Here is a 22,028-nt window from a genome sequence, read left to right as displayed (position 1 = left end):
GAGTTGAAAATTACAGTTAACGTTTCAGAAGAAATCTGCTCACGTTTGCAGGTTCTTTATCTTTCCATTAAAAGATGAAAAAAAGCCATCCTAGCCATGCTTCACATTTAATCAGATTCTTCAATATTAATGCATAAAAGCTTTGGAATAAATCAGTCTCAACCAGGAACAGTTTGTGTTAGAAAAAACTAGAGTAAAAGCTAACATTCAATTTTCCATGTTCGGAATGTCTGAGAAAGCATTTTTTGACTATTAAAAAAGTTTATTTAACAAAAAAGTTCAATATGAAAATGCATGACCTGATTTTTATATTGTAGTAAAACAGGTGCTATGAAGGGGACACGTGGAAGCAGTTGGTTTCTTCTGGTGAACACACCCATTGTTTATACTCGTTCCAAGGCTTCTAACATGATGATACTATTTCCTCGAATTACCTTAAAAAAAAAACAAAAAACAAAAAAACAGTTTGACATACTGATGAAAGAATTTTCACAAAATTAATGGTTTTTCAGTATTAAAAATCAGTTGTGAGGCCTTTTTTCAAGACACAGGGCTATTATTACATAAATCTTAATTATGACAAGCTACTAAGCCCTTTGTAAAAAAGATGTACATTTTCTAGATTTAATAAGACTAACAAGTACTCTTGAGATGTCAAGTCCCCATGACTCATTTCATCTTCTAAACCACAGTACTCAACATGTTCCTCTTGGTCCCAAGGAATCTGTTAAGTCAATAGGATAAATGTACAGAATATGTCAGTTTAGGGGTACAAGATTATTTAGGGAAGAAACCAGGATAGAAGTTGTGAAAAATATGCTTTATGAAGATGGCATTTAGTTGGGTCTTGAAAATGGGGTAGATTTTTGACCAGAAACTCTAGACAAAACCAAGATGAAAAAGTATAGGGGGATAAGGAAAGACTCTAATTTGAATGCAGTAAAAGGTTATGACAGGAAATGGGAAACAAAGACAGTCTGCACTCAAATCTTAGAAGACTTCAAACACCAATATTAAGTTACTTGGAGGACATCATAAAACCATGTAAGACAGTGAAGTTTCACAGTTGAGGGAATAACCACTGTTCTGGCAATACAAGAATTGGAGCTTAGAGGCAGGAAGAGAAGTTATAAAGAGCACAGTGCTTAATCAGTAATCATTCTGCAAACGAAGATAAGGAAGGATATTTATGAGCATAGGTGAAATGGCCAGTAACAGTTCAAGAGAGTTAGAATACAAGGGGCAGAAAAATACGTCAAACTAGAAGGCAAGGGGACTTCGAAAATAAGGAGCCCCTGGTGGACTGTAGATCACACTGCAATCACAGATCAGGTCCAGTAGAGCTGGCGAGGTGAAAAGACAGGAGGGGGATGAGAGGAAATACTAGAAATGGAAGCATTCTGATTAGGATTAAAAGTGGAGCTATGCCTATAGGCAGCTGAAGTAAAAATAGCTGTAACTTGTTCTTTTCTCCCCTCATTCTATTTGCTTTATTTATCATATACATTGTTATGGTCTTCCTCGGGAAAATGTCATTTATTTTTAAAAAATTTTTAATGTTTACTTTTGAAAGAGAAAGAGAGCCAGCGTGAGTGGGGGAGGGGCAGAGAGCGAGGGAGACAGACTCTGAAGCAGGCTCCAGGCTCTGAGCTGTCAGCACAGAGCCCGATGCAGAGCTCGAACCCACAAACTGCGTGATCATGACCTGAGCCAAAGTCGGACACTTTGAGCCACCCAGGGGCTGTGAAAATGTCATTTCTATGAGGGCAGCTGCAGTATCCCCAGTGCCTAAAGCGGTAGCAGGCACAGAGAGGGCTCAGTAAGTCCCTGTTAAATAAACAAACTTGCGTGTGATTACTGCAGCTGACAGATCGGAAAGGAACAATGTCTTGGAGGTGGGAGTGTCTTGGAGCCTGGCAGATACAAACAGCAATGAGCATGATGAGAAGGTGGCAAAGAAGTAAAAAGCAGCATGAAAAAAAGAACAATGTCCTGAAAATACGGACTGAAGGAGCCTATACACTTTAAGTTAGGAATAAAAATCTAAACAACATGCTTATTTAGTTCTCAGAGTTTTAATTCCTGGGTTATTTGCAACAGATGGTGAATATCAGATCTCACTGATCAAAGCATGAAAAACTACTAGCTTTCTTTGCTCTCTGCTAAATGTGTCCATTTCTGCTGACCCCTTTCCCTAGAAGGGGAGGATGGCAGAGAAGTTATTTCATATAACTCAAACGTTCAGATCAGAGGCTTTTGGGGGCATTATTAAAAAACAAAATAACACTGTGTCACTCTCATCAACATTTTCTAAAATGGTAGGTATTGCACACTTCTTTGTCCTCTCACATAATACACGAAATAAGGCTAGCGAGTGGACACCTTTGTTATATAGTAATTCTCCTCTTTTCTCATTGTGTTTAGGCCTCATTCTCCAAATCAAACTGGAACCATCAGGTCTAGAATTCCATAGTGCTCCTTGTGTGCTTCAAGGCTAGTTTTTGCGAAGTGTTGCAAAGGCTTTTTGTCTCTTGAAAGGGCAGAGCTATCTAATAAAGAATACAAACCTAAAATGGAGCTATAGAACCACAAAGGTAGTAGGAACTCTTGAACTATGCAGCATCTTAATATAGAATTTTTACTACATTCTTAGGGGAACTCTAGGGATGGAGTGGAATCTTGAAGACAGAAGTGAGGCCACTGACAACTCTGGGGATATCTCAGAACAGGCTAGTTGAGACATCATTAGGTAATTATCCAGTTAACAGATACAGATTACCTCCCCTTCAGAACACACACATTTCTTTTAAGTTTATTTATTTATTTTGAGAGAGGGAGAGAAAGAGCACAAGTATGGGAGGGGCAGAGAGAAGGAAAGACAGAATCCCAAGCAGGCTCAGCTTTGTCAGCACAGAGCCCAATGCGGGGCTCAAACCCACGAACTGTGAGATCATGACCTGAGCCGAAATCAAGAGTCGGACACTTAATTTACTGAGCCACACAAGTGCCCTGAACACACACTACTCTAAATATAATAGTATAAAGTCATTTCAATGGCCTCAGTGGGTCAATGACTTGAACAAGGGAATAACAAAGGCAATGTTTGGCTTTGCCAAACAACTTGTAAAAACAAAACTAACCTATTTGTTTCCCTTCTTTCAACCTCAGAAAAGCCATCCTTGCATTTTCTTTAGAATGTCTTTTTATTAAGGACAACTGATAGGTTATCATTATTTCACTTTCCAAGTGCTAATCAGCTGCAAGTATTGCCTACTAACACAAACATTTTTTTGGTCACACAACAAGCATCAGAGGTGGAAGAGCTGATTGCCTAACACAGTAAGTAGGTACTCATTATCTGAATGACTTCGAGATGGCACTGCTTTTAACCAATTTCTGTGTAACAATTAAGGCCATGAAAATTTAGGGGGAAGGGGTGCCTGGGTGGCTCAGTTGGTTAAGCGTACGACTTTGGCTCAGGTCATGATCTTGTAGTTTAGGAGTTCAAGCCCCGCGTCCGGGCTCTGTGCTAGCCTGGAGCCTGCTTTGGATTCTGTGTCTCCTCCTCTCTCTGCCCCTCCCATGCTCATGCTCCGTCTCTCAATAATAAATAAACGTTAAAAAAAAATTAAAAATTCAGGGGGAAAATTTTGAGACAGATGTATGATCTAGGTTCGATTCCTTCTCTGATAAAATTCCAAGAAGTGTCACACAAATCTCTGAAACCTTGTCTTCCCAAATTAGAGCAGACTTTTAAAAAGTTTTATTTACTTATTTATTTGAGACAGAGATGGGGGGGGGGGGGGCAGAGGGGCAGAGACAGAGGGAGAGAAAGTCCCAAGAAGACAGAGCAGAGACTGTCTTGAGGCCTGGACTATCGAATCGTGAGATCGTGACCTGAGCTGAAATCAAGAGTTAACCGACTGAGTCAGCCACGTGCCCCAGAACTGACTTTTAGACATCAAAGTCATTATTGAATCTTTTTTAACAAATCTGTTGAGATATGAACTAAAAATCAAAACTACCCTCTTAGAATCAATATTTCTGAATTTGTAAGAGGAAGGGCTAGAGAAAAATCTTGGGACTATTTAAGAACTGTTTTTAGAAGAAACTAGGTGCTAATGATTTGTCCACAGTTTTATTCATTTTCAATAGAAGTTCAAGGAAAATATACCTTAAAAGGAAGGTCAATTTGCATAAAACTTGGAGGGGGAGGGGAGTCTCCCCCGTCCCTATCTAGAGACTGACTCTAAGCTGTTTTTCCAGCCCTGACCATCAATGTTTTTCAAATGGAAAAGCATTTGCAAGAAGCACTAACATACACTTTGGAAAGAGTGATTAAAAATTGTGAGGCATGGGCACTTGAGTGGTTCAGTTGGGTAAGTGTCTGACCCTGATTTATGCAATGCAGAGCCTGCTTGGGTTTCTCTTTTCTCTCTCTTTCCCTCCCCCTCCCTCCCCTTTCTTCTCCCTCCCTCTCCCTCTCTCTCTGCCTCTTCCCTGCTCTGGTGTGCCCATACGTGCTCTCAAAATAAATAAATAAATAAACTTTAAAAAAAAAAAAAAAAGGCAAGGCTAACAATTATGAACTTTTACCACCTTTTAGAGATCTTTATGTTCAGTAATTTGCTAAAGCAGAAGTTGTCCTTTTTAATTTACTTTTCCCAAGAAACCTGGGGCTTACCACTTACTGGGTATATTGTCCTGTGCTAGACAAAGAGTGGAGTTCAAAGTCTGGGTTTTGTTGACAAACATCAAAAACTTTCTCAGTAGCCATACCACCATGCCCTAATGAATATAGAAATGTTTACTCCTATAATTGTTTCTGGGTTTTTTCCTATTTTCTTTCATGTGAATGGCTGTCACTGTGATCATCCCTTGCAACTTTTACCTTGGCCACTTTAAAAAAAAAAAAAAAATCTTTTTTTTAAACATTTATTCATTTTTGAGAGACATGAGTGTGAGTGAGGGAGGGCCAGAGGGAGCCACAGAATCCAAAGCAGGCTTCAGGCTCTGAGCTGTCAGCAGAGTCCAATATGGGGCCTGAACTCACAGACCAGGAGATCATGACCTCAGACGCTTAGCCAACTGAGCCAACCAGGTGCCCCTACCCTGAAGGCCACCTTTAAATTTGGGTGTGACAAGTCAGAAAATCTGGGTTTAATTATACATACAATTAAAATCAAAAAGTATGAGTTGGCCTGGCAGATTTGGATCACATGGGCACTTGTTAGATAAAATCTTAAAAAACAAAAATGTAGATTCTATGTAACCTCTACACCCAACGTGGGGCGCAAACTCACAACCCCGAGATCAAGAGTCACATGCTCTTCTGGCTGAGTCAGCCAGGCGCCCCAACAGAACATGCATTTTATAAGAAGATTTTCTGGGAATTCATAAGCATGTTAAAATTGACTATAACGAAGGACTGACTTTGGCCTCTATTATAAAGACTTTGCTAAAGCAGTGTCAAAAATGACTTCCTACTATTGTTTCAAATCCAAGAACTTCAGAGTGTTCTGCGTAAGATTCAGATCTAACCTACAGGAATGGATATTACATCACAGCTGAATGACTGCCATATGTCCAACTAAATGGGAGATGGAAAGTTTAATCTTGCCTGTTATTTTCCTAATTCCATTTTACACCAAGACTTTAATAGAAGGGAAATTAATCATTATTCCAAGATAAATACAAAATCTCCAAGAGAAACCTTCTATCTTTACTTACCACCATTCCAATATTGTTCTGTTGCCCACTAGTTGCCATCTCCACACATTCATCTATCACAAGATTCATAAAGGGATCGAACCCCCGCAATATTCCTTGGACATGTCTGCCACCATTTAATTTCACTATAAAATGGGAAAAAGAAGTTTAATAAAACTGACCATTAAATATCAACTGTTCATTAAAAATTAAGTGGAATAAAACTCAGGTACCTGAGATATATAATCCATTGTCCTTATTATCTACCAAGCAGTGTGCTACACATTTCACGTTTAATTCCATGTTTAAACTTACCAAAAAAAAAAGGGGGGGGGGGGGCGCCTGGATGGCCCAGTCGGTTGTGTCTGACTTTGGCTCAGGTCGTGAGTTTAAGCCCCATGTCAGGCTCTGTGCTTACGGCTCAGAGCCTGGAGCTTGCTTCAGATTCTGTGTCTGACCAATCACACTTGGTCTCTCTCAAAAATAACAACAACAACCCCCCCCAAAAATCCAGGTACGGGAATGGGTGAAATAGATGATGGGGATTAAGGAGTGCACTTGCCATGATGAACACAGGATAATGCATGGAAGTGCTGAATCACTATACTGTACACCTGAAGCCAATATAACACTGTATGTTAACTATATTGGAATTAAAATAAAATTTTAAAGAAAAAAAAACTTATGAAAATCCTATCCAGTAGAATTATCATAACTTTTTATGAGGGAAATGAAGTATAGAGCTTCTTAAGAAACTGGTTCAAGGTTTTACAAGTACTGTGGGCTAGAAATGGAATTCAAAGGGAAGGCTGCTTGCCTTTGAAGCCCTGGTCTTAATTCCTATATACTTCAAGTACTGTACAGGTCAGATTTTTAGTCATAGTCCAAGTCCTTTGCTTTAAAGGAAAAAAGGTTGTTAAATTATCAAATATCACAAAATAGGAAAATCCCATTAATTTTGTCTAAGTGAGGGAGGGCTTCTAGGAAATAGTACTGTGCAATCTGTTAACTATCAGAAATTAGGGGGGTGCTTGGGTGGCTCAGACAGTTAAGTGTCTGACTCGATTTTGGCTCAGGTCATGATCTCACGGTTCATGGGATTGAGCCCCACAATGGGCTCTGCACTGACAGTGCGGAACCTGCTTGGGATTTTCTCTCTTCTTCTCTTTGCCACTCCCCTATGCACTCTCTCTCTCAAAATAAAAAGACAAACATTAAAAAAGATTAGATAACAGAATTGCTTGTGTAAGATTTCAATAAACCTGCTTAATTAATGGATGTGAATTAGAGGTCCTGTGTGCTGTAAATCTTTATAAAGTTGCTCCAAACATTATATTGCCAAGACACATGCAGAAAGCAACTAACTAAAAACGAAACAAAAGACCCCAAAAAAACTTACATGATAATTTCTTGTCCATAAATCTGAAAAAGCAAAAAGGGTAAAATTATATAAATGATTAAAAAAATTTAAGCATAAATAAGCACAAAAGTAGGTACAGTCAATATAATTTGTTAAAATTGGACAATAAAAATAATGAAATTTAAAATAGCAAAAACCTTGTACTGCTGTAAAGGAGACAGGAATAAAGGGGTACCTGATTTAGCACTTACACAGAGAAATAGAATTTAGGAAGGGGCAAGATAATAAAAATGGAATGGATTTAGATTATATTAATGTACATCAATTGAGTCTTTATCCTGATACGAATTACAAAAACATTCTTGTTGTTCAATACTGACCTAATTTTTGATGACTGGACTTTACTATATTTAAAGATTTCAAAATTATTTTTGGGGCACCTGGGTGGCTCAGTGGGATGAGCGTGTCTGACTTTGGGTCAGATCATGATCTCATGGTTTGTGAGTTCAAGCCCTGTATCAGGCTCATGGCTGTCAGCATGAAGCCTAAGCTTTGGATCCTCTGTTCCCCTTCCCGCTCAAAAATAAACATTAAAAAAAATTTTAAGTTTTAGAGCCCAACATGGGGCTCTAACTCACAACTCCAAGATCAGGTGTTGCATGCTCTACCAACTGAGCCAGTCTGGTGCCCCTTGATGACTGGATTTTATAGCCATAACAAAAACAAAGATATGTTTAGATTTTGGTTATTAGCAAAACCAAAGCTGTGAGAAAACTAGAAGGTAATAAAAGTATATCCAAATCAATAGCTATTTTATATTTGAGACAATAAGGAGCGTTCTTTTATTTAATATTAAGCATCAATCTTAAGTGTTCAAGATATTCCTCAACACTTAAGTATTTTTTAGCAAAATAAATACATATCTTGAAGCTTTAAAAAAAATCTGGATTAAACAGGGAAATCCCATCTCAGCAGGATATTATGAGAATACTAAGCTATGTAGTCAAACCAGTTTTTCCCTCTTCCAGTTACAGGCTACAAAATATGAAATTTCATGCAATTTTAATGCAGAACATATCATGGGAGAATTTAAATATAAATAAGACAGGCCTGACAAAAGGTGTGAGAAGACACACAAATAAAAATATTTAGTATGGTAATTTTATTTTAATATGATATATACAATGCAACATAACACACAAGACTTAATCTTTATGATGACTATATAAAGTTATATATTGTTATTACCACCACTGTATAGATGAAGAACTGAGTCTCAGAAAGGTTAAGTAAATTGCCCAAGGTCACAGAGCAGGTGAGACAGTTTAAGCAAATACAAATGGTTCATTTTGGCTGGAGAATAGGGCAAATATTAGTGTGTGTAATATTTGGTGCTTGGATTTCAGATGGAGGAGCTTGAATGCTGGGTCAAGAACTCTGGACTTTACCATGCACACAGTGATAAATTAGTAAAACAGAGTCCAGTCTTTGGCAAGACTACTGTGGCAGCAATTTTTAAGAGGTGGGAGGGAGAATTTGGTTAGGCCTCGGTATCTTGACCTCCACATTAACATCTGGGGCCAGATAATTCTTTGTTGAAGGATGTCCAGTGCATTGCACAATGTTGAACAACATCCCTGGCCTCTACTCACTAGATGCTTGCTGACAGAACCCGAATTCCTAGCCCCTAGTTAAGAACTACTGAGTTAGGCTAAACCAGGAGGAGGGCATAAAAGAATAAAAGATGGTATTTATGAGACGGTAAAGGAAAAAAAAAAACTGAAGGTCATTTTTGAGGTAGGTCTCAAAGGACTTCACAACACATGAAATGTAGAGATGAGAAAAATATTAAAGCTAGTTTCATCCTCTGAAATTCTCAAATAGGAAATCGAACATTACACGTAGAGAACGACTCTTTTGTTAAAAAATAATCACCATTTTATCAGTTCTTGATAAATCCAGGATACCTGTAGGATTTTATCAGCTCATCAATAAAAGAGTAAGTTTCAGATTAGCGTTTTACAATAATTTTGATTTTTCTTAAAGTTAGGCTTATAATTTTTGCACAAAATGGCTTTGATACAAATGTGCATTTAAATGTAAATATGACCTTTCAATTAAGTCTGACTTCTTTATGGAGCTGGAGCTATACAGAGGCCAGATGGCTTTCTCCCAAATTGATCCCTGAAACAATTTTGTATCTGTTGTGTTATCCAACTACCACCCGCAGAATTCTGGCATTACATGGTCTAAACAGAATAGAGACATACTTAGGAGGCATGGAACATGTTAAGTTCAGTCAGGCGTGTTTGAAGAGGTTAAAACTTTAAACTGCGTCTATCTTAAATAGGAATATCCTGTTTGGAGTTGATTTTACTGGGTGCAGGAAAAAAACCCAAAACCCTAGTCTTCTCTGACAGGAAAAAACAAACAAACAAACAAACAAACAAACAAACAAACAAACAAACCAAACAAGGAAGGTTCTCACACAGCTGGTAACAGAGCCAGGTATCAATCACATTTAACTTAAGCACAAGAAAGCAAAAGAAAGGAATAGGATTTCCAAATTAAAGCTCAAAGTTGAGGCATCTGAGTGGCCCAGTCGGTTATGCGTGGGACTCTTGATTTCTACTCAGGTCATGATCTCAGTCTCCTAAGATGAAGCCCAGCAGGCTCCTCGGTGCTGGAGTCCGCTTGAGAACCTTTCCCCCTCTGCCCCTCTCCTGCTTACAACTCTCTCAAACAAAACAAAACCTCAGAGACAGCTATAAACTAAAAAACTAAAGTGGCTTTATAGGGCATGCCTGGGTGGCTCAGTAAGCTAAGCATCCCACTCTTGGTTTCAGCTCAGGTCATGATTCTAGGGTTGGTGAGCTGGAGGCCCGCCTCTGACTCTATGGAAGTGCAGAGCCTGCTAGGAGGGATTCTCTCCCTCTCTTTCTGCTCCCCACACCCGTGCTCACTCTCTCAAAATAAACTTAAAAAAAGTTGCTTTTGACTCCTCATACACTATTAAGCACGTCCATTCTGCCCATCTTAGTTCTTTATATATAAATTACTCTCCAGCCACCTTATCTAGAACTTAACGCTATTCAAGATGTTCAACAAAGAATGGCACCCCAGATCTCCAAGCAAAGGAGAAAGAGCGTGAGAGTGCGTTGGGAGACGTGGGCTCGGGAGATCTAGCTAGAGAGGCGAGAAGACAGTACAGAGGCGCCCTGCCCGTCAGTGATAACCAAACCATGCAGACCAAGCCTAAACGAGATGTCTGCGCGGGCTTCAGGCACAGGCGCGAGACGCTCCCAGGCTCTCCGCGGCCTCGGCCCGAATACGCACGCCAGGCGCACTGGAGGAAATGGAGAAGGACCTAAGTAACTCGAAGCACGGAAAGAAGCTACTACTTAGACGCAGACCTCTCACATACTTACTTTTTCAACTCGGGAGGGTGAGCTTTGCTCATGATGCTTACTCGGCGAGCTCAAAGATGCCTCCAAACGGAATTCGTGGAGTCCTTCACGCTCCCGCGTTAGGCCCGGCGTTTTGCGTCTGACGTCACCAATCCCGTCAGCCAATCCATTGTTGGCGGAGTTCACATTTTACCTCGCGATACTTACGGCTTAGGGGGAGGCCTTAACTCGCCTATCACGCTCGAGCTTTCGGTTGCGTCGCCAGCGATTGGCCAAGAAGGGGTGAGGGGTGGGGCCTCAAGTTCGCGTCTCAATTCCGTTTCCTCGTGTGTAAGATTGGCTTAATGGTTCAGTCTCTAGCTTTTAGGCGAAACCACTTAATCCCCTTCTTTGTGCATTGTTTCGGTTATCTTCTTCAATATACTAAGTGAATCTAGGTTCTGGAGGAGCAGGCCCTTAATTTCTTTGGCGTATATTCCTACATATTGTCATGGTAAGCCTAGGGTTCAGTAACATCAATTAAAGACCTCTGGACACCAGAGAAGTTGGGTGATTGGCCTCAGTTTCTAAGAACTTTAATCTATAGCGTGGAAGTGTATTCCCTGACAGTCCTGCAATTCTTGTAACAATGTCTCCAGAACCCCACTTAATGTACCTTGCTCCTATATAAAAAACATGAGTAATCTCTGAGACACTCTTGACTTAAAAATCAATTCAAATGTAAAAAGTGATCTCTGACTTGCTCCCAGTTAGGTTATCCAAAACAGAGGAATACACATTTATGGATAAATAAAATTGGGATTACATAAGACTTAGGCCAAAATAGTAAAGCCTTGGTGATTCTAAGTAGGGGAGGGGATGATTGTCCAAAATTCAATTCATTCCTAATTTTCAGGAATGGATCTATTTTAATACTAATGATAGTAAAGACTTAGTTAAACTCATCACATAGTTTGTATTCTTGGTACTCAAAATCCTAGACATTGCATTTTCTCAAGAGGGTTCCTTAACTACCCCTCTATCTCTTGCTGTTACTGTTAAGTTGAAGCTAGAGACCTGAAATGCATATCGAATTTCTTTTTTTAGGCTTATAGACAGTTTCTTTTTACATTAACGGACTTTAAGTCATAGTGCCTGTCCTCAAAGTTTCTCCCATTTACAATGAACCAGTCCTGCATTTGACCCATAACTCATAACAAATCTTCACTCTTCATGACATTTGAAGAAACTTATTTCACATTACAAGGAGAAGCATCCTAAGAAAGTTATATATTCATTGCCCAGATATATGTCAAGAAACACAGTAGTGGAGGAAAAACTAAACCTTATTTATTTTTTAAAACTGAACCACTAGGAAAATATATCACAGCCTTGAAACACCAAACACAGGCTATATTATCATTTTAAGTAATAAGATGGTAAAAAGACAATAATGTCCTTATCAAAATGAAAAGGTGCTAGAGCTGGGGCAGGAACACTGCTTGCTGTAAAGGCCCCAGGCAAAAGTGGTATTTGGTAATAGAGGCAGGGTTTGCCCCTCTTTTGCTTTAAAGGAATCACAGCTCACCCCTGAGTTGATTACTTTTTCTCCTTTGACCTTCTTGTTGCCAAGAGATTGTCTCGATATGGCTCTGTTATTTCAGGGGGAGAGACAAGCAATGCTGAGTTTAGGATTTCATTCCATTCTGTTCTGTAAAAACCATGTTTTTCCATATCCAGTACTTAATATTTCTCTTAATTAAGAAGGCAACAGTTCCTCCTTCAATGTTCATTCCTGGATACCGGTATATAGTGCAATCAACCCCCCCCACTTCCCTTCAAGGGAGAGTATCACTGTAAGATTGTCCTGTCACTCTGCTGCAGACAGTCTCAGGGCTCACCATGGCAGCCAGTGAGACGGAAGGTCTCTCCATACCCAGCGTAACATCGCCTCTCATGTTTTTGCAGGGTCTTCCAGCTGAAAGACGTAATGCATCTTTCGAGAAATGCATATCCACATCTTCATTGGCAGAAACAGATATCCATAAGAACTGTTCAAAGTTCTTATCCAAACTACCTCTCCCAATGCCACATCTTAAATCAATTTCATGCCCTTGTATATAAAATAAAACCAAGCAAAACAAAGACTCAGAAACCTTTTTTCCCTTCTAAATTAGTGACCTCACGGACTTTGTTTTACAGCTTACGGAAAACGATTTAGTGACCCTTCTGGTGAACAGGAGGTTGGCAACAAACAGAAACACCTCTGCTCATACCACCAGATCACAGAAAGGTTACAGGAACCTGCCAGCCTGTTGGTACCTGTATGCTAAAGAGAATCTGGTACCTTGGAGGGCTCTGGCTTAGTACAAGGGAGATCCCTAGTGCCAGGACAAGCATGTGAAATTTAGGTATCAAAAACTCTCCTGTGCTATCTCCGACCCAAATTTTAGCACCACTTTTTTTTCATTTCACTTTCCAGGGTTGAAACATAAAGGAACCAGTGTCCAGAGGCAAGTGACACATGCCTCAAACTTGCTGCCATCCTTAATTTCTTCATAAACTTCATTTTAAAGACCAAAACTCCCATTTCTCTTTTTAAATAGATTCCCGCTGTCAGCCCAGATGGCCAGTTGCAAAGACTTCTATTTCCCAATGGACAAGAGAGACTCCTTCATCTTCTTGGTCATGGTCGGGATGAGGTGCATGTGGTCATCCACACACTTGGTCACACAACTCTCCAGCTGTCGCTTCACCTGAAGCTCTTTACTTCCCGCATCTATTGAATCTTTGGCTTTGTCATTGCAATGCATGGTGCACCGGGCCAGGCGGTCCTGTGGCAAGAAGGAAGATGGTAGAGAAGGCTGAAAGGCTGGCCTTCATTTACCAAGTGCATACCATGTGCTAGGCCCTCTGCTACATATTTTGGCTTGACAAATATAATCTTGATCAACTAAAGGGACACTATAGTGCAATTAACCAAGGTTATCCTGACTGAAATGGAGGGTAGCACGGGAGGGTCCAGACAAAGCATTACAAGACAGAATAAATTGTACAGAAGCCCCTCCCAGGAAATGAGAAGTACCCAGTGGCTACTGTTAGTCAGCTATAGTTAAGATTTACAAACATTTTGGGGTGCCAGGGTGGCTCAGTTGGTTAAGTGCCTGACTCTTGATTTTGGCTCAGGTCATAATCTCATGGTTGGTGAGATGGAGCCTCTAGTGGGTTCTGTGCTGACAGCTTGGAGCCTGCTTGGGATTCTCTCTCTCCCTCTCTCTCCTCCCCTCCCCTGCTTCGGTGCAATCTCTCTCAAAATAAACAGACATTAATAAAAAATTTAAAAAAAGACTTAGAAATATTTTGATTCTTTAATATCTGTCCTTGTAACAGAAAAACACTCAACAAGTATTTATTGAGTATTTACTATGTGCCAGGTACTCTTCTAATGCTGGTGACTATAGCAATGAGTAAACAGATAAAGTTCTTGCCCTCATTGAACTTATATTCCAGTGAGGGAAGATAGACAAAATAAGTGGAGGGTGGATATATGAATCTGGAGATCAGGAGTGAAGTTGGTCTAGAGATATGAATGAATGTAGGAGTTGTCAGGCTATATATGATATTTATAGCAGATATTAAAATTTTTTTTTTTTTCAACGTTTATTTATTTTTGGGACAGAGAGAGACACAGCATAAACGGGGGAGGGGCAGAGAGAGAGGGAGACACAGAACCGGAAACAGGCTCCAGGCTCTGAGCCATCAGCCCAGAGCCTGACGCGGGGCTCGAACTCACGGACCGCGAGATCGTGACCTGGCTGAAGTCGGACGCTCAACCGACTGCGCCACCCAGGCGCCCCTATAGCAGATATTTATAGCTATGAGACTAGAGAACCAGATCCAAAAGAGAAAAGGTCCAAGGACAGCCCTAGGCACTCTCATGCTCACACGCTGGAGAGGGGAAAGGCAGGAAAGGAGGCCAAGAAAGGATGGGCAGGGAGACAGGTGGAAAACCAGAGAGAGGTGTCTTGGTGTCCAACTGAACAAACTATTTCAAGGAGGAGGGGAGTGATCACTGTGTCAGTGATGCAGACAGGTTGAGTAAGATGAGGGATGAGACACGACTACTGGATTTAGCTCCATAGAGGGGAGTGGCCAGAGCAGTTCTGGCAGAGTAGAAGAGTAAATCTAATCTAATTAGTAAATCTAAGAGTAAATCTAATTGTAGAGGACTAACAGAAGGAGAAAGTTACACAGCAATTCAACAGTCAAAATTTCAAAGAGCCTATCTACAAAATTAGCTGTAGTTCGGGACCTTGGATTAAGTTATTCCTCACAGTGTCAGTCATTTTGAAGAATTCTGTATAGCAGAATGTAAAAATTGTATACTAGATACAATTTTTCCCATGCAGACAGAATCTCAGGCTATGAAAAACTGGTTCAGAAGGGGGCTCTGCTTTTCCAACCTGCAGGAAAGTATAGTCATAGGAAGGGAATAAAATGAAGTTGTGGCTACCCTTTTCTCCAGAGACAGATACAGTGGATACCTTTTGCTCTTAGCGACCTCAGAAGGGCTTGTGAGGAAGGCATCAATGAGTCAGCAATACTAATGCTTCATATAAATGACTGCTCTTTAGTGACACAGGAGCTGCCCTTTGGGTATAGCAAACAGGGGGGGTTCTGGGTGGGCAAATCCACAAAATGATGGCAGGATATTGCTCTAATCTGCACCTCTTTAAGACTAGCCTACTTCACTTTCCTGGGGATTGTACTATTTTAAGAATGAATTAATACATGTTTTAGAAAGCTTTATACTATACACTATACGTATTATATCTTGTGTCTATGGGGGAAAAAGGCTTTTGATCATGAACTCCCTTTTACAACACTGTTTCTATGGGAAATACTTATAGCACTCAACCTCCAGGAGTTTTTCACAAATTTCAAACCCTGTGAAGACTGGCTGGCCACAGGACTGTTCAAATGTTAAAAGAACCAAGACATTAAAGCCAAACACTTGTCATCTCCTGCAAAAGAGCAATATCAAGGACCGGAGTCCTCTGTTTGGGCTTTCCTCACCTGGAACTTCTCCAGCTCAGTGGTCACCAGGGCCTGGGCTTGGGCCAGAGGTGCATGGCAGCGTTCAATGCACTGGTGCACCTGCTGCATGGACGCCTGGCTGTCTTCACAACAGTTGGCACTGCACCGGAACATGAGGCCCTGGGGAGGGTGGGCAAAGTGAAGTTAGGTAGGAAAGCCTCTGGGGCAGAGATAACCATGAAGTGCAACAGAGGAGCGCCTACATTTGCACCTCTCCTTCTAACAGACATCAACAACCTAAACCCACAAATGGAAAAATTATCCTCGAAGCCTGGCAGAGTGTTTCGTGGTCTTCTTGCTGCTAGCTCATTGGCACTCGTTGCACAGATGGCTAGGTGGACGAAGAAGGTGGTGGTTGGTCAAGTTGGAAGCCAAGTTCTGAAAACCCGGTACCTATATCACAGGGTTCACAGGTCAGTAACCTAGAAATCTACATTCCACCAGGGGGCCACTGATCCATTAATCAATGACTCCAGAGCACTACAAGAGAAACCCACAATTCAGTAAGGGAGGCAGGACTAACAGCCACATACATTTAGGGGATCAAAGCAGAAATGCATATAAACCAGAGCTGTGTGGAGCGACACAGAAGCAGGTATCACCTGGCCACGGAGGAGGCCAAGCGCTTCTGCCTTTCCGGTGTTTCACCTTGGCCGTGCCCTTTCTGGGCCTCGGCCTCGTCACCTGAGGAAGGGGCTGTTCAAGACAGACAAGCGGGGTAGGCAGAACGCTTCACCCTGGGAGCTTTCTAACCCTGGTCCAGGGTCTAACACCAGCTCCCTCGAGCTGGCCTGGGGCGGGCGGGCGGGCGGGGGGGGGGGACGGCCCTGCGCGTGGTGAGGGATCACAGATTTCAACCTCTCGGCGGAAGCTCCAGGAGTTCTGAGACTAAGAGGTGCTTCTGAGGACGCCGCGGCGACCCCAGGGACACCCCGACTCGGGTCTGCGGGAAGGCGGGCAGCAGCGCGTCGCGGCTGCGGGAAGGGAACTGCGAACCGCTGGGACTCTCCGCCATGGCCCCCGCCCGCTACCTGCATCTTCCGGATGTTCTCTCTCTCCAGACTCTTCACCATGGAGTCCACTGCCTCCTGCACCCGCAGCTGCTGCAGCTCCGCCATGGCGACCCCGCGCTACACCCACATGGACTCCGGCGCTCAAACCCGCCTCCTCGCCGCCGCTTCCAGGGTCACTGTCTTTCTTCCCGGCCCACGCCGCCGCCTGGCGTCGGAGAAGAGGAACTGCACTCCACCCGCCTGCAATCCCAGTGCAACCTCGACCGACCGCGGCTTGCGACCCCGCGCCTCTTGTGCGGTGCTGAGCCTGATCCCTAGCGGGTTCGTGGGAACGCTGGGGCTCCCTGTCTCCCTCCCCTCCCCGCTCCTCCCTCTTTCCCTGTCTTCCTTCGGAGTCTTAAAAAATATTTAATATAATTAACATCCAGATCAAAGCGCAAATTTTAGATGAACAGTTTGAGGAATTTTAACAAACCTTGCACGGTCTAGTCAGTCTCCACTCTTTCTCCTCCTAACCACCACCCTGACCCCAGGCAAACACTGATCTGGTTTCTGTTAGTACAGATGAATTTTATCTTTCTGGAATTTCATACACACACACACACACACACACACACACACACACACACACATATACACAGTTGACCTTTGGACAATGTGGGATTAATGTGGCATTAGGGATCCTGACCACCCGCCCCCCCACCCATGCCCATATAACTTTTGACTTTAAAACTAATAGCCTACTGTTGACCAGAAGCCTTACTGATAACATAAACAGTCAATTAACACATATTTTGAATATTAAATGTATTCTATGCTATATTATAGTAAAGTAAGCTAGAGAAAAGACAGTGTTGTTAGGAAAATCATAAGGAAGTGAAAATACATTTATAGTACTGTATTTCCTGAAAAAATCCCTCTATAAGTGGACTGATGCAGTTCAAACCCATGTTTTTCAGGTGTCAGCTGTACATGTGTACCTCTTATACTGCTTTAGCTACTCCAAGTTTGATATATGGTATTTTTGTTCAAGCATTTTAAAAAATATTCCTACCCTCCCCCCCATTTTTTTTTTTTTGAGAGAGAGAGCATGTGAACAGGGAAGAGGGGCAGAGAGAGAGAGAAAGAGAGAGAGAGAGAGAGAGAGAGAGAGAGAGAGAGAGAGAGAGAGAGAATCCCAAGCAGGCTCCATGCTCAACACAGATTGAGGCAGGACTGGATCCCACCATCCTGGGATCATGACCTGAGCTGAAATCAAGACCTGGCTGCTCAACTGACTGACCCACCCAGGCACCCCCTGACCCCTACTTTTTTTGTTCAAACATTTTCTAATTTCTACTTTGAATTCTTCTTTGATTTGGGGATTATTTAGAAATGTATCTTTTAATTTCCAAGCATATGGATTTTTTGGTAAAAATTTATTTTTAAATTTTATTTATTTAAGTAATCTCTACACCCCACATGGGGCCTGAACTCATGATCTGGAGATCAAATTACATGCTCCTCTAATGGAGCCACCCAGGTATTTTTAAGGTAACTTTTCCTGTCATTTGGAGAGGTGACTGTATTGTGGTTAGCAAACATGCTCTGTATATTTTCCATCTTTTGAAATTTGTTGAAACTTGCTTTATGGCATCAGAAAGACTTGTCTAACTGCATCCTTCCCCACACCATATGCTCCTCTGTCATGTATTCTCTTAGCATCCTGTACTTGTCTGTGACTACTGCTCACTTGTCCTGTGTTCATTTCTTAAACATTTTTTTAAACATTTATTTATTTTTGAGACAGAGAGAGACAAAGCATGAACAGGGGAGGGTCAGAGAGAGAGAGATACAGAATCTGAAACAGGCTCCAAGCTCTGAGCTGTCAGCACAGAGCCCGACGCGGGGCTTCAGCTCACAGGCCACGAGATCATGACCTGAGCTGAAGTCGGCCGCTTAACCAACTGAGCCACCCAGGCGCCCCCCTGTGTTCATTTCTTTTGCTAGATTAAGACCTCTAGGAGGACAGGGACCATGTTTATCAATGTTCTTCCTCAGTTCTTTGCTTAGTATCTGGTGCATACTAACCCCTTTGTAAAGGTTTGCCTAATGAATGAATACATTTATTTCATTATGGAAGTAATTAATGAAAAATATTTGGAAACCAGACAAAAGCAATAATAAACTAAAAACTTTAAGTCCATAAATACTACCTCACTATTTTAAATGCCATTGTTGGCATTTTTCTTAAAGTTTTTGGATTAAACATGATAAACATAGATCAGCTGAAGGTAAGCAGGCTAGGGCTCATGTGGCAGCCCCATGACTTCAGTTCAGTTCTAGTTGCTCCATCATCTCCAAGGCCCACACCCTCACCCACATGGTCTTGACTGATTACTTTCCAGTCTTTTTCCCTATGTGGATATATTTTTCTTAAACACTGGAGTAATAAAATATATATCCAGTACTATGATATCTTGTTTTCAAATGGTAAGTACTTTAGGGGCGCCTGGCTGGGTCAGTCGGTTAAGCGTCTGACTTTGGCTCAGGTTATGATGTCCGGGTTTGTGAGTTTGAGCCCTGCATCAGGCTCTGTGCTGACAACTCAGAGCCTGGAGCCTGCTTGGGATTCTGTCTTCCTCGCTCTCTGCCCCTCCCCCACTCATGCTGTGTCTTTCTCTGTCTCTCAAAAAATGAATAAACATTAAAAAAAATATTATTTTTATTATTAGGTGCTTTCCCCACAAAGGCTTAAGGCCATGTAACTGCCCAGATAATACTATTTGGACCCAAGTCAGCATGCAAAAGCTCGCTACATGGCAGGAGCTGGTGCTATGCATTTCTCTTCTCACTCTGACAGGTTGGCCCGCCTATAATCACTGCTGTGCCCAGATTGCCTTAATAACAGCCTTGCCTTGCCCCACTTCCTGAGCAGATGCATTCCTGCCTCCTCTGATCATAGAATGCTATTCTGATTCTCGAGGGCGTGGCCCATCCTAGTTTAGTACCTGCTTGCTGGGGACCCGCCCTGGGTCACTCATCTTTGGTACCAACAATCTGATTGTGACCATGGGATTTTTTTTTGTTTTCTTCTCAGCAACTTCTTTTTTTTTTTTTTTCAAAGTTTTTAATTTATTTTTGGGATAGAGAGAGACAGAGCATGAACGGGGGAGGGGCAGAGAGAGAGGGAGACACAGAATCAGAAACAGGCTCCAGGCTCCGAGCCATCAGCCCAGAGCCTGACGCGGGGTCAGGGCTCGAACTCACAGACCGCGAGATCGTGCGTGACCTGGCTGAAGTCGGACGCTTAACCGACTGCGCCACCCAGGCGCCCCATCTTCTCAGCAACTTCAACTTGAAGAAAACACTCTCCTAACTCACTTCTGCTCTCCTGCCCATGTAAACCTCTCTAAGGCTTAACAATTATCTTTCTGTCTGTAAGTTTAGGAAAGCCGGTAAACTGGTGCGTGGCAGGTTTAATGGGATTGCCAGAGTACACAAAGTATTTCTGATAGAAGTATCCTGGTAACATGTTTATAGTAGTTAATCATGAGGACCTGCTGTTAATCTCTCCGTATATATGTGTGCACACATGCACATAAACTTACATGCAAATATACACACACATGCACTGTCTAGAGTGTATAGTGTTCTATAATTGTTACTTTGTTACCAGGGATACTTTTGGTTCACTTTTCACTTGATTCTTTTGAGCACAACAATGAAGTGGAAAAGAAGTTTAAGGATTGGGGCACCTGGGTGGCTCAGTCGGTTAAGCGTCCCATTTCGGCTCAGGTCATGATCTCACGGTTTGTGAGTTTGAGCCCTGCGTCGGGCTCTGTGCTGACATCTCAGAGCCTGGAGCCTGCTTCGAATTCTGTGTCTCCCTCTCTGTCTGGCCATTCCCCTCTTGAGCTCTGTCTCTCTCTCTCAAAAGCCAATAAACATTAAAAAAAAAGAAACGTCTAAGGATGGACATTGGAGTCACTTTTCCTCTTTTTTTAAGTTTATTTATTTTGAGAGAGAGAGAGAAAGCATAAGTGGGGAAGGGGCAGAGAGAGAGAGAGAGAGAGAGAATCCCAAGCAGGTTCCGCACCACCAGTGCAGAGCTTGATGCATGGCTCAAACCCATGAACCACGAGATCATGACCTGAGCTGAGATCATGACACTTAACCAACTGAGCCACCCAGGCGCCTCTGGAGTTGCTTTTTCTCTTAAGGAGAGATCTGTGACTGGAGCCTAAGCCTCTCAATGATGGTGGGTCCTGCATTGTGTTTTTTGTTCCTTAGTGACCATTGACTTTCTGAAGAGAGAAGTGACATTTACTGAATACTTGGTATTTGCCTAATAACCACTTTGGTCCCAAAGAGCATGTTCAAAGACCTTGGGTTACTTGTTTCATTTCTCCAAAAACGGTGCCCTTTCTGGGTTGTTCTGAGGAGTAAATGAAATAACCACGTGATTGGCCCTGGCACCTATTGGGTAGTAAATAGTTCATTTATGCACAAAAGATTGTGTGTTAATCAGTTGATAAAAATGTGACCATAGGTTTGCAGGAACCCTGTATCTCCCTGTTTTCCCTGTACTTTCCCTTGGAGCAGTTCAGTATTCGCTAATTCAGTGCTCATGGCAAATTTATACAACTATGTGAATAATGAGGATAGATTATACTTTGCCTCACCCACGATAGTGGACTTCTGCTTATGAAGATTCAGAAGTGCCTAAGAAGGTTTGAGTGCTGAGCTAGGCAGCTAGAGAACATCTCAAGCAAGGCATCAATGTTCCAAGAGGCTGCAGCTTGGGCCCTAGGGGCAGGCCCTGCCTTGGCCTCCAGCATTTGGTTGACAAGGCTCAGAGTGGAGCTCTCTCTCCTCGGCACCCTGTTGTCCAGGCACCGGTATTAGGTTGCTGCCTGCTTCCCCAGCCCAGAGGTGCCTGTAGAAACTTCTAGTTTAAGCTTGATGTCGCTGGATACGCCTGCTTCTAGGGGCAGGATGAACTCTTCAGGCACTTCTGGGGCCAGGTTCAGGTGGCTGTTTTGGGTCAGGCTGAGTGGGAGCAGAGAGGACTGTTTACTTTGCAGCTGAAGCAGAGAAGCAGGAAAGAGACTGCATCTTATTAGCACGGTCAGGGGATGAGGAAGGAGTGGGAGAGGCAGGCAGGGCCATCCCATGTCAGCCTGCAGGATGTGTAAAGGAGCTTTGAATTTATTCTAAATGCAACAGTGCCTGTCCTCATTGTATGACTTTGGGACCACTAAGCATATTTGATCCGATCACTGTAACTATGTTAATAAAGACACTTCCACAAACTTGCAATTTTTTAACAGTTTAAGATACATTGATACATTTGCAAAGTTGTTTTGAAGGTGGAAATAGTTACAATTGTGTTCGTCTTTCTACTTTTCAGTATTTTGTCAAGTTTTCTTTAAGGATCGTGTACTGCTTTTGTAAATGTGGTAAGAAAGGGGCGCCAGGGTG

General features: G+C 42.2%; 2 protein-coding genes across 3 annotated transcripts; both read right to left on the bottom strand.

Moving 5' to 3' along the window:
* Positions 1–88: 88 nt before the first annotated feature.
* On the bottom strand, positions 89–11,005 carry SNRPG (small nuclear ribonucleoprotein polypeptide G). 2 transcript variants are annotated; one of them, XM_025931972.2, is made up of 4 exons: positions 10,498–10,638; positions 7,109–7,131; positions 5,731–5,855; positions 89–434 (listed from the first exon to the last, which is right to left on the bottom strand). In XM_025931972.2, exons 1-4 carry the CDS (start codon positions 10,527–10,529, stop codon positions 384–386), a joined length of 231 nt encoding a protein of 76 aa, XP_025787757.1. In that variant the 5' UTR covers positions 10,530–10,638; the 3' UTR covers positions 89–383. The 2 variants fall into 2 exon arrangements, 1 of the variants encoding a protein (XP_025787757.1); XR_015249126.1 differs by lacking the exon at positions 5,731–5,855 and having other exon boundaries at positions 10,498–11,005.
* A 778-nt stretch (positions 11,006–11,783) lies between these two features.
* Positions 11,784–16,739, bottom strand: TIMCC (TIM double twin CX3C motif chaperone). The gene is made up of 3 exons (XM_086700920.1): positions 16,584–16,739; positions 15,532–15,672; positions 11,784–13,289 (listed from the first exon to the last, which is right to left on the bottom strand). Exons 1-3 carry the CDS (start codon positions 16,668–16,670, stop codon positions 13,101–13,103), a joined length of 417 nt encoding a protein of 138 aa, XP_086557046.1. The 5' UTR covers positions 16,671–16,739; the 3' UTR covers positions 11,784–13,100.
* Between the last annotated feature and the right edge of the window lie 5,289 nt (positions 16,740–22,028).

This window comes from Puma concolor, chromosome A3 (genome assembly GCF_028749965.1).
Source record: "Puma concolor isolate L17-30 chromosome A3, mPumCon1.1.hap2, whole genome shotgun sequence".
NCBI lineage: Eukaryota > Metazoa > Chordata > Mammalia > Carnivora > Felidae > Puma > Puma concolor.
Note: the sequence above shows the minus strand (reverse complement) of the source record. Positions and strands in the feature narration are given on the sequence as shown.

Coding starts and splice junctions, on each gene's coding strand:
- TIMCC (XM_086700920.1), bottom strand. CDS start 16,670: ATGGCGGAGCTGCAGCAGCTGCGGGTGCAGGAGGCAGTGGACTCCATG. Junction 15,673..16,583: donor AGAACATCCGGAAGATGCAG/GTAGCGGGCGGG, acceptor CACCCTCCCCAG/GGCCTCATGTTCCGGTGCAG. Junction 13,290..15,531: donor CTGAGCTGGAGAAGTTCCAG/GTGAGGAAAGCC, acceptor TTCTTGCCACAG/GACCGCCTGGCCCGGTGCAC.
- SNRPG (XM_025931972.2), bottom strand. CDS start 10,529: ATGAGCAAAGCTCACCCTCCCGAGTTGAAAAA. Junction 7,132..10,497: donor CACCCTCCCGAGTTGAAAAA/GTAAGTATGTGA, acceptor TTGCTTTTTCAG/ATTTATGGACAAGAAATTAT. Junction 5,856..7,108: donor TATGGACAAGAAATTATCAT/GTAAGTTTTTTT, acceptor CCCATTTTATAG/TGAAATTAAATGGTGGCAGA.